At 41.9% G+C, this 12,149-nt stretch overlaps 1 protein-coding gene across 1 annotated transcript in view; it reads left to right on the top strand.

Annotated features, from left to right (window-relative positions):
* Positions 1–5,658: 5,658 nt before the first annotated feature.
* The window catches only part of ST6GALNAC5 (ST6 N-acetylgalactosaminide alpha-2,6-sialyltransferase 5), a 72,809-nt gene continuing 66,318 nt past the window's right edge, over positions 5,659–12,149 (top strand). The window contains exons 1-2 of the mRNA XM_065657186.1: positions 5,659–5,724; positions 6,393–6,620. Of these exons, the coding sequence (XP_065513258.1) occupies positions 5,659–5,724; positions 6,393–6,620 (294 nt within the window). The remainder of the gene's footprint in view (positions 5,725–6,392; positions 6,621–12,149) is intronic.

Raw genomic sequence — 12,149 nt, 5'->3', positions numbered from 1 at the left:
ATGAATGGAAGAAATTTGTACATAACAAAGGCAGCAACTCCGTAATTTCAGAAGCACATGGGAGACGAGCATGAAATTGCTGGGCTACAACAGGAGTCACTGGCAGCTATTCTTACACTGTACGTTAACTGATTTATTGCTCTAAGTTTGCATACATGCTTATACAGTGATCTACTATGTGAACAGTAAAGAGGGTTTATATGAACCGGTAGATAAGAGCAGTAGTTATTACCAAAATAAGATATATATAGCTTGGCCAATGAAGGACTTTACTTGATTCTCTGACTGTGCCTTTTCAGTTTGATGGTAATGGATCCCCTTGTTGCCATAGTTGTTGTTCAGCCTGTCATCATAAGTGATGTTTGTGTTTGTGTTAATAATAGGAGGAGAGTTTTCTATTGACTCTCTAATAATACATAAAGAACTGCAAACCAATCCATAATGAACACTTATCCTTCTTTTCTTCCCTTTTTTGTTCTAATGCTTCATATCTGATATTTGCTTGATATATTTTTTTTAAGTTAAGAAATTATGTTCCAATTAACACTTTCACTTCCTGTTGGTGTAGTTTTTCTCTGCAAAGGAACAGACATATGTGCACTGAAAGCTGAGTTATTCAGGATCCTGTTGAGATCTCTTATATTACAGCAAAGGTACCCCCAGAATATTCAAATGTAATCCAATCTCTTACCAAATTGTAGTAATCATGTCCTCAGTTGCTTTAGTCCATATATTAAATCTGTGCTCTGTTTACAGAGATTATGTATGTCTTCCTCCTTTTGTTTTGGTGGTGGGTGGTAAATCAGAAGGCCATGAAGAACAGCTTCTGGTGATGACAAGTGGTACTGCATACCCTCCATCTGCAGCCTCCTGTGCTAATTTCTTAACCTTCAAAGTCTCTGACTTTAGACATGGAATTTTGATTATGTTGTATATTCCCGGATGCACCTTGTTTAACTTTCTCCCTCAAAAAAGTGATTAGAATGAAGTACAGTGTTTCACATGTGGTCTTAAAGCAGATTAGTCCATTCAGGTGAGCTAGACAGATGGTTTCTGAAGTATCCAATACCTTTATTTATGCTTCCTAAATTGCGAAGAAAACTAAGAAATAGAAAACAAAACAACAGCAGATTCAGCAGATCTTATCTCACAATTTTCCCCCTTCTGTTTTCATTTGCACTTCTATTTTGATGCAATACTTCATTTTTTAATGCATCTATCACTGCTTGCTTCTGTCAGAAGTTCAAAGGCAGCCTGCTTTCATAAAGAAGAGACAATATTGACTGATCTATAATATTGTTTCTAACTTTTTTGACCAATCCTCAATGCATATTTCCAGTTTTGAAAAGCATTTCATGAATCACTGGGCAGTTTGAAAAATCTATAGTGTAAGCTCATTACTTTGCTGGCTGCTGAATCTTTTCAATTGGTTGTGTTTGCAATGCAAAAATGCAGCCCTTTCTCTCAGGAAAAAGGGGTTAAAATTTTTTATATACATAAATAATAAAATAACACATGGAGGTGATATCAGTGTGATGCATTTCATTTCCTATATACCTTTGACTGCCCCCCTGTCCATTAATTCACACAAACTTTCATCATATTCCAACCTTCTTAGCACCTTTAGTCTCATTTTTCTAGCTAGTCAGACAAAAAAAGCTTACTTCTCCCCTGTGAAATGTGGCACTCCCAGCCATCCTCTCAAATGTCACTGGCTAGTGGCCCAGGACAAGCAATATTCTGTTTTATGCTACTGATCGTGGTTTAAGCTCATACCTCATGAGGCTGCAGAGCTAGAAATGGGAGCTTTACACTTGCTAGTGAGCTCCTTGCCACAGCAAGCAAAGAGGGTTAAAAGATGCATAGGAGTTAGTGGGGCCAGAATTTTAGACTTGAGGAGACAGACCCAAGGCTTCACAGACCACAGGATATAACAGAAATGACAAAATGATGCAACTTTAGCAGGAGTCACTTTTAGATTATATTTTTAACAAATAATTTCTCATGCTTAGCCTTGTATAGAATCTTAGTAACTCATATTCTTCATTTCAAAGGCATAAGGACATCAAAGTGGTCCTGATACAATTAACCTCCCCCCTCCAATCTATTTTAAGCATTTCTATCACCAATATTTTTCTGAAAAACATCTTCATACACAGCGTGTAAAGGGAATATAAGTGCTTTCAGCACTCCTGCAGAGTAACATGCAGGACTCACCTAGAGTTTAACTACTGATATCACACTAGATACCTTTTCTTGTCACTCTTTTGTGAAGGGTAGTAGATAAACAAAAAACCCCTTCATTTTCCTACTCTCTTTAAAACTGGGCACAGATCTAAGATTTCGAAAATATTATGGTTTGCTTGGGGTTTTTTTGTTTTGGTTTGGTTTGGTGTTTGGGTTTTTCGTTTTGTTCTGTTCTGGTTTTGTTTATTTGTTTGTTTTTGTAGCAAAGGAGCCACATTGCCATCAATGAGTCAGAAAATAATTAAACATTTAAGACTGTCCGGGCTCTCATTCTGAGGAAGTGACAGGGCTGAAAAGTAGCTGCAGCTTCCAGTTTGGAGGCATTCTGTGTGCTGACTGCACGCACAAACCTGCTGCCTCTGCTTATGTGGGAAAGGAGAGAGAGACAGCAAGATATAGAGCACGGTTTGACGGAATCACTCAGGGAAAATGTCCTGGCAAACACCTGGGTCTTCAGCAGAAATACTAGCCATTGCCCTCAACCTCACTTGCACTGAATATTTTGGCTTCCAGTTGCTGAGCTTCACTGACATAGATAAAGAGTAAGAGGCTCTTCCACTCGAGTACTCATTCCAGGCCAACCATCATGTGGAAAGTGTGCTTATAATGGTTTATTATATTAAGGTGCAGAATATGCTATTTTGTCTCTACATGAACTTTGACCACAGTTTGAAAGGGTGTTTTATAGCTATACAAGGAAATCTCTGAAAGACAACCTGGGTTAAAACGCGTTATAAAAAGATTATTTTATTTCATTCGTCCAGACGACTCGGAAAAAGCTGCTGTTTGAGCCATTCTATTTAGGAATCAGTGAAAGAGCTCTCTCACTCCAAGGCCATTGTCAGTTTTGAGAAGTTCGTCTCTACCTGGATCACTACTTCTTACATGGATTCCTCACTCTACATGGATTTTTATTTTGGCATTTATGTCTTAGGTCCTCTTGAAGCTGCCACAAGCAGATTTTTATTTCAAGTGACTGTTTTGTCTGCCTGTAGCTACCAGAAAGGTGAAAGTGATAATGGTAAATTGGAAGAGGGGACAACCCAGTCCCTTCCATGCAGATGAAAAGCTCTCCTCAGTCAGACTTTGTTGAAAAACCTAACCACAGCTCTGCCACATTTTCTCCTGGCCTGGGGAAAGCAGCAGTTTATGTTTTAGTCTGTCTTTACCTCTAGCTCTAAGGAGGAACAGAAATGCATGGACAGTTTAGTATCCCTTGCATATTGAAAATAAATTGAAGCAGAAAGTCAGATGGACTTTAAGATGTTCTGTGTCTTGACTCGTTTCCAAGTTGATTAAATGCTTATAAGTTCAGCCTATGGTCTTCTCCTCTTTGCAAGTCTAACTATTGGGTGTACAGATACATATCTACATGTATGTAGATTCCAATAGTGTTAAAAACCAAACCTCCAGATAGCTAGAACTATTAATTCATATGAATTTAAAATTAAATTAAATAACTGGGCTGTTTTCCAGATGATTTCTAAAGTTCCCATGCTTACACACAGAAACCTCCACAGGCTTTACATTACACTACTGTATTTGTTTTAGTGAGCATTTGACTGCCAAGAATACTGTCTATGACCATCATGGAAATCTAATTAAATATTTGACAAGCAGAAAGCTGGACATCATTCAAGTCAAGCTCAGCATTAACTTAGAAAATGTAGTTTGTCTCCTTTATCAGTAGATTTTTAAATCAGCCTATTCTACCAAAACCCATAAGTTTAATGACTTTGGTCAGACACACTGTGAAACAGATGTCTAACATACAGCCATGTGTCTAAATCGTAAAAATAATGCTTTGGTTTGCCATGGCAAAATATATTAGAAGGCTTAGAAAGGTTGGTCATCAGCAACCTCCTTGCTGACGGTTAACACAGCCCTGTAAAATACATGAGCTGCCTTTTGTAGTCTCTTGCAGGAAGCCTTGGAGAGCCACAGATAATTTGCTTTCAATGATTCATCAAGTTGGCCCTTTGTTTCACTAATTTGAGTGTCAAGTGCAACCACATAATAAAGAATTACCAAGACCTGATAAGATTCTTCTTATATTGCTTCGTTTGTCTTAACAACTGGTACCATTGAAACCAAACCCACAAACTGAATAAATAGCAAGCCTGCGTGCAATACGGCATTCTTCTTCAAAATGATAAAGCATGTTTACTGCGCTATCTGCTGATGTACCATACATTCTTGTTTCTTTTTACTTTCTTAAAAGGCACTAAATGCTGTATTCTGTGCCAATGCTCGAGATGGCATTTGTTTCACTGTTAGTCCTTCAATGAATTAGTAAAGATAAAAAATGGATTTCAATGACAATTCCAGCCTTGAGAAAGCTGCTACGGTGACCATGGTTGAGTTAGCGTGCTGATCGTTTTCTCCTTAATGTAATCTTTAATGTTATATAGCTATAGGTTAGATGTGAAGCCATGTATTAGAACTATTATTTCCATGAGTAATTTCAAGAGAAATATCTTCATGATTAGCAGATAAGATTTTTTTTTAGATGCTATGCTGTCAGTTTAATAACTTTGTAAGAAATCAACCTTAAAATGGCTTTTTGAAGCGGCACGTTTATAAACATAGAATTCCCAGAGCAAAAAAATCTATGTAATTTGAGGTCTGTTAATAAAGTTTTCACAATTGAACTGTACACCATTAACACAAAGAAGGAAATAATAAAAAACTTTAGAAGGCTGCTTATGAAAGCAGAGTGGGAAAATGTCTGTCTTCAAAAACAGAAAGGTGGCATGGAGAGCAAGCCTGTGAGATTTACTTTTTACTTGTAAAAATGAAGAAAGCTTCTGTCAAAAGGTTTTGAAACCGGTTTTGGGGCTTTGGAAAGAGAGGGTGGTGTTAGCACTGCACGAGGAGTCGAAGGCGTCGATTTTTTTTAATAACGTGAATTTAAAGTATTGCCTGAACGCTGCTAGTTTCAGGAAACCCAGCTAGCGGTGGGAGAACGGCGAATTTTCCGCTAAGGAAAAACACAAATAATGTAATGCGGGGGTAGTGCCCCGGTGCTACAAACAGGAGCGAAGCCTGGGCCGAGGGAAGGACCCCCTGGCCGCTCGCCCGCCGCCCACCGCGGGCCGGAAGGCGCCGCCCGCCCGGTGCCCGCCGGGGGCAGGAGAGGAACCGCCCGCCCGGTGCCGCCGGCCCCCGCGTCGCTGAGCCGTGTGCTCGCCGGCGGAGCAGCGCGACCGAGGGGGAGGCAGAAGTAAACTTCCACCTGCCCTGGAGCCGCCGCTGCGCCGGCAGGAGGAGGCGGGGGCGGAGGCGGAGGCAGGCGGGGCAGGCGAGGACCCGGCTCTGGCAGCCTCCGAGGGTCCGGCCGGGTGTAATTCGCCCCTAATCCCCGCCACGGCGGCGCTTCCCCGGCTGAGCCATGTCTGCGGCTTCCCCGCCATGCCGAGCCTAGCGGGGAGCGGGAGGACTGGCGGCCGGGAGGCGCACAAAATGAAGACCCTGATGGTAAGTGCATTGTTGGCACTGCTCATCCCGGCTCCGGCTGCGGGGAGGAGAGGGGAGGAGAGGAGCGGCGCGGAGCGGGGCTGCCCCGGGCACCCTGCACACGCTCCAGCCTTCCCCGGGCTGCATCCCCGCGGCTTCTCGGGATCGCGCGAAGGGAACAAAACCCCGGCGGCGGCGGCGAAGAACTTTCCGTCTGCTTTCTTTTATTTGTGTTGCTCGCGGGTTGGGGGTTTTGTGTGTCTGTGTGTGTCCGTTTTAATGAGCGTATAGAAAGCCGAGCTGTTTAAAGGATGAGGCTGTAGGTAGCTGTGCGAGCGGAGAGCGCCACAATCCCCAACACTCGTTAAAATGCACGAACGAGATGCCCAAAGGGGAACGGCTGCATGGGAATGGGGGGCGCGGGGGAACTGGGCATGCAGAGGGGAGAAGCGACAAGGAAGCAGGGCTGGGGGAGAGGGAGGAAGGCAGGGGAGCGGGGCGGCGAGGCGTCAGGCGGAGGAAGGAGGGGGTTCCCCAAGTCTCTCCTCGCACTTTTGCCGGGTCTCTGGCGGCGTGAAACTTGCGGGCGCCGAGAGTGCGGCGGCGGGGAGCGGAGCGCCCCGCTGGGCCCGCGGCGGGGGGACCGCTGCCCCGCGGCGCTGAGCCGCTTGTCTCTCTGCCCCCCGCAGCGCCACGGGCTGGCCGTCTGCTTGGCGCTCACCACCATGTGCACCAGCTTGTTGCTCATGTACGGCGGCATCGGCGGAGGCAGTGGCCACCCGGAGCCGCGGCGGCGGCAGCAGCAGCAGCAAGTGGCGGCGATGCCCAGCCGCCCGCCGGAACGGGACCAGCACCACCCGGCGCTCCCCGTCGGGGCCGGTCTCCTGGAGGGCTACATCAGCGTCCTGGAGCACAAGGTGAGCCTCCGCTCGCAGCCCCGGCCCTCGGGGTAGCCGGGGACCCCGCGCTGCGCCGTCCTCCCAAGGGGGCACCGACCCTGTACCTGCAGAGCTCCCCTTCCTGCCCTCCGTGCGGCGGCGGGCCCAGCCCAGGGGCATGGGGTGCCCTGGTGACTCGGTGTCCGGGATGGCTTTGCTGCCCTAGTGCCTGGCCTTGGGTGCATGGATTAGCAGGATGTGGTGTCCAGCCTGTGGTCAGGCGTTTGTGGAGTGTTGGCTTTCTCTTCCCTTGCCCAGTAGAAGATGGAGGGTGAAGTGTTTTGTTTCTTATGCTGGATGCTAGACGTACACTGCAAATGTATGTTTATGACAATATTAGGAAGGGCTGGAGAAGGAAGTTTAGTTACTGGAAGGGAAAGTCCATAGGCAGGTGTTTATTCTTAGCTCATTTCGTCTTAGGAAACTGAACTGCACAAATGACCTAGAAGTTGGCAACCGTAGTCTCCATTCTAGAAACTGGGGGCACTTCTTTAATGGTAAACAAAATTATGTCCCTCCCCTTGACACAGGAATTACCAGGCTGGGTTGTCAGACTACAATACGTGTTTACCGGAGACAGGCAGAGTAAGCTTTGATATCCCTCAGGACAGATGTAATGACATAAAGTGAGCAACGTAGCACATCCATGCTGAAGAGATACTTGAGCTTCAGGAATTTTCTCAGAAGGCAGATTGCTCTGCTTTTTGTGCAGTGTTGAGTTTGTTGCTTTTACCTGGAAACTCCCAAGGACACCTCTCTGCCAAAACCCCAGATAATGTTTAGTACACACACTTCTTGCAGTAAATATTTACTTCAAAAAATAAGGAAAGGAAGTAAAAGGTTCTCCACTTTCTCATGCTTTCATATCCAGACTCCCATCTTTCTGAAAGGTCTGTTGTCAAACAAGTTACTGGGCTCAGTTTAGAGGTACTGTGTGAAGACTAGTGACTTTGATTTACAGAGATTTTTATTATTCCTTCTTGCTTCACTTTCTATGCAGGAGTTATCTGTAGGGCTTATAACATAGAAAAATAACTTGTGATGGTCCCTTGTAGACTTTTTATTTGCTTTCTTACATGGTTCACGAAATTTTCAAAGATAGTGTTTGTATAGAAAAAGCAAGTTTGGCCATGGGGCTTCCTACTGTGTGAGGTGTTCTCTTGTAATTCTTTTGTTCTTGAACATAACTGTAATGGTTAGGTGTAGATACATATGCACATGTTTTTTGTAAGCGGTAGTAATTGAAAAGGCATCTATGGGGTTTTTAGGGTGTATATGTGAGTGGCCCTCTGACACTGGTAACCCCTTATGTTGCTTTCTCCTGACTCCCAAACACCCTTCATTAATAGAACATACTTAAAATCACTATTCTGTCTTTATTATTTTCCAGAGTAATTTTAATGTTTCCCTGTGTTTTGGAGAAAGCTGATCCTCTGGCTTTTTAATATATTGTAATATGGCCCAAACCCCACATATACTCAATTTCTGAATTTCATTTCACATACCTCATGCTTCACAGTAATAATCTGCTGAAGGTTTAATAACTTTTCCACATAACTTCTGTGGTCAAAAAGAAGATCGTGCAGTCCCTGCTGTGTTTCCAGCTTGCTTTGTCTTTTAATGCACGAGATCATGCAGAGAGCTGTGCCACTGTGGTATACAGACCAGTGAGGACACTGTTACCATAAAGAGATGATGCGGGAGAGATGGGCTCTTAATAGTGTATTTGTTTTAGTAATTTAACAGACTCGCATGTATAACATGGCTTTACAATCCCAGAATACATAGGTTTTCTGCAGGTGTTAATGGTTTGGAAAGAGAAGGATGCAGGATCAGGGATCATGAGAATAGGGAGAGAGATTTCAAGAACTGAGAAATAGTGAACATTTTTCAGAGAACATGTTTTTTGGGTGGGACAGTGGAGACTGCAGAGAAGACAGCTTGAATAGCAAGTCCAGCCCGAAGTGAGAGAAAACGAAGGAATCAGGGAGGTTTAAGGAATTTTAGGAGATCTGCAAGAAGAGAGCATGATAAAATTCTGTGGCGTTGAGAAAGACATGGTATTTGAAAAGACAGGGAGGTCTGGAACAAGATGAAAAGTACCTGTTGTTTGAGGACAACAGGCTTGGAAAGGCAAGAGGGGAATGACTGCATCCATGGTACTGGTTATTTTGATGGCAGTGTGAAATGACAATGGATGGTAGATTTTTCACAATACAGCTTCCTTAATTTCCTATATAGAGTTTTGAGATTATCTGTCAGGTTGAATGGCCTGAAGCTGAATGTCCGTTATACAGAATTCATCCTTGGTGCGTGTTCATGCATGAATGATAGTTAGCAGAAGACTAAATCTTTAAATCATTCAGGTCTAGGAGCTGGAACACCTTCTCGACTTTAGAAAGACTTTGTTTCTGGATCCCATAGTTTGCTTTAATAGGAAAACCTAGTTTCATGTTTGTGGTGGTGTATCCATTCTGATGCATTTCATGACAGTATGCATATATATGCAGAAGCTATATGATAAGTACTAAAGTTATTAATCCATAATTACAATATGAGAATTGACACATACAGAAGCTGTATTATATGGTAGTATAGACATTTTTCTTCAGGGATAAAATGTAACAATTGTTTACATTGTGAAATGTCATCTGTCACTAGTAAAAATACAGCTCATTTAGTAGTGCTGGGTGATCATGTATGGGGACTGTTTGCCAGAACATCAAGATAATTAGTAAAGTATGAATTATTTTAAAATATAGCTTGCAATATTGTAATTACCAATTATTTTCCTCTTTTTATTTTATATTCAGTAAGAACTGTAGTTCCTTATCTATCCTGTAAAGATAAGCAGGCAGTATCTGAGAGTACAGCTAAAATATGTAATATTCTTTTTACTTGATTGAAGAGTCTTTTTGCAGGAGTCTCTTGTCACTTGGTCAGATTTGTGATGTTTTGTCTCTTAGTGCTTTGCCTTCATGGTTTTTGCAAGCCCATTTTCCCCTGAATCAATCAGCAGAGATCAGAACCCATGTTCTTATTATAGCTTTAGCAGTCTTTCGCAGTTCAGCAGTGCAAACTTTGTTTTTGTTGAACTGAACTCCTCAAACAAGAAAATTCAGAAATGCACTGAATTCAGAGATTGGTTTTTGGCATTTCGCCTCTGCATGTCCCAGAGCAACAGCAGTTGACAGTCATTGTTGATGGATGTTTGAAATGAATAATATCATTTTTGTTCCTAATAGCCAGATGTTTATATCCTAAAAACTCTGGCATTTGGAACAGAAAACATGGTTTGCTGATAGTTGCTATTGAGAGGTCAAGGACCAAAATGGAGAACTAGCAGCTACTCTTCTACTTCGAGGAGCCGTTGCTTCCTACAGAAGCACATTGGCAGAGTGTAGCACTACTTAGTTATTGCATCTGTTCTGCAATTATGAAGGACAAGAGTCCCAGGCTGTCAAACTAACGTCTTTCATGAATTCTTTGAGTGTAATCTTGAAATGAAAGAGGTTTTGTCACTGGCATAGAGGGAAGCAGAGTGACGCTGTTCCATGGGAAGGCATGGGGATAAGACTTTTGTTGATTTATCATAGTGCTAGCAAGAAATTACGATGCTAGTATTTTTAAGCAATGACTGAATACAAATAAGAGACTATTAATGAGATTAGGAAATGTAGCACTATTCCAGAACTTGCAAGAAATAAATATCTAACCATTGTATTAGTATTCTGAAATGAACGTGAGAACATGCTTCTGGATAGTTAAAACACTACTTACCCAGTATTGACTCAACAGTTGGTACAGCGAATAAAATATGAGTTTGTTACGTATGTAACTGAATAGTATTTCAAGCCATCAAGGATTTTGTTTCTTAGGAAAAGAAAATCAAAATCAATCTTGCAGACAAAATGTGTGATTTAGTAGAACCATATTTAAATACCTTAAGAGAGCATTGAGATCAACATGATAATTTAAGCAATCACAATGATTTCTTAATTTGTGATGATGTAAATTATCATATGCAAATAAATCTTTGTGATCCCCTTCAATTAATGCAAATCAGAGAACAGTGTAGTTAATGAAGTGTTTGAGGAAGAGTCATTGTGCAAATAGCACTATAGCTCCTTAATCTCTGATACAAAATACGTTGTTCTGGGATGAAACTATTTTATCTGGGGTAGACTTTGTGCACTTAAAACAGGGAGGGAATCTTGCCATGTTTTACATTATTTTTAATAAGTTTTAGATAGAGTTTGGAATCTGAATTTTACCTAAATAGTTAAACCATTGATTGGTTTGGGCTGAATCATTGGGGAGGGGTCACTAGACCAACCTTCATAGCTAACTTATGTGGAGATAGGAAGGAATTAAATTCTTTTGAGGGTTTTAGTGTCTTTCAAATGAATTTATCACAGAATCATAAATGATCTTACAGCAAAACTGCTTGTTTTGCCTGAGGTGGGATTGAGCCCACTGAGTCGAAGTAAACCATGTACCATGATTTCGTTACAAGTTTCTTTTTGCCTCTGAAATTCTTACCTACAAAGGAAGGAGTGCAGACTTTATGATTCAATTAAGTATTTGATGGAGCTTTTGTTATGTGTGAGATCCACCAGGGGGAGACTTTATTCTAGAATAACTTTGTGGGGGGACACTTCGTCTGAGACCTGGGCAAGATGTGAGTCCAAAAAGCCCCTGTTTCAGTGTTTTGTTGGTTTCTTGACGTTTGTTTGTTTGTTTGTTTAGGTACGGTAGTGGTCTTATACACTGATAAGCTGTGGGTTCATTAAAACCCTCATACAGTTGACAGAGTTAAAAAAAAAAAAGACCATGGCAATTGGAGAATGTAACTGAATATCCACACAGAGCAGAGACCATTGTTTTACCAGATTTGCACAACATTTGAATAACAATTATCTGGTGCTTTCTGTTTTCTTGCTTTTCAGCTGCTGCAGTAGTGTGCTTTTTCAGCCTAACAAATCATAATACTGGATTCATTCATTTTGATGACCCTTGTCTAAAAATTTTAGCAGCTTCTGTGTGTACTAGGCGATAATACCTAGTGTGCAATACATAGCTCACAACAATGATGGGAAATGATGGTACATTTTCCTGTTTTCCAGGTTGCTTGGCACCTCTGCAAAGAACCAGTAATCCTAGCCTGGCACTGTTCCTCCTTAAAATATCTTGAAATATTTTCAAATGTTTACACCTAGGTATCAGTTAGCTGTTCAGTTTATGCATTTATATAATGAAAAAGGCCATCTTCTGTAGCTGGACATTTTTTAATAGAATTCTGACTCCAGTGTCTGCTTGAGGGAGAACACAAATGTTAGCTATCAGGATAATATAAACAAGTAATATTTTACAGTTATCACTATTGCCTAATTCTTTGTAAAATAAGTGCCGTTAAAAATGAAAATAACTAGTAGAGGTGTGACTCCAGGCAGAAGTTGGGACCCATCGCTTAAAAGAATTGTCTAGAAAGAGTACAGGTACTATTAA

Source organism: Caloenas nicobarica, chromosome Z (assembly GCF_036013445.1).
Source record: "Caloenas nicobarica isolate bCalNic1 chromosome Z, bCalNic1.hap1, whole genome shotgun sequence".
Lineage (NCBI taxonomy): Eukaryota > Metazoa > Chordata > Aves > Columbiformes > Columbidae > Caloenas > Caloenas nicobarica.
Note: the sequence above shows the minus strand (reverse complement) of the source record. Positions and strands in the feature narration are given on the sequence as shown.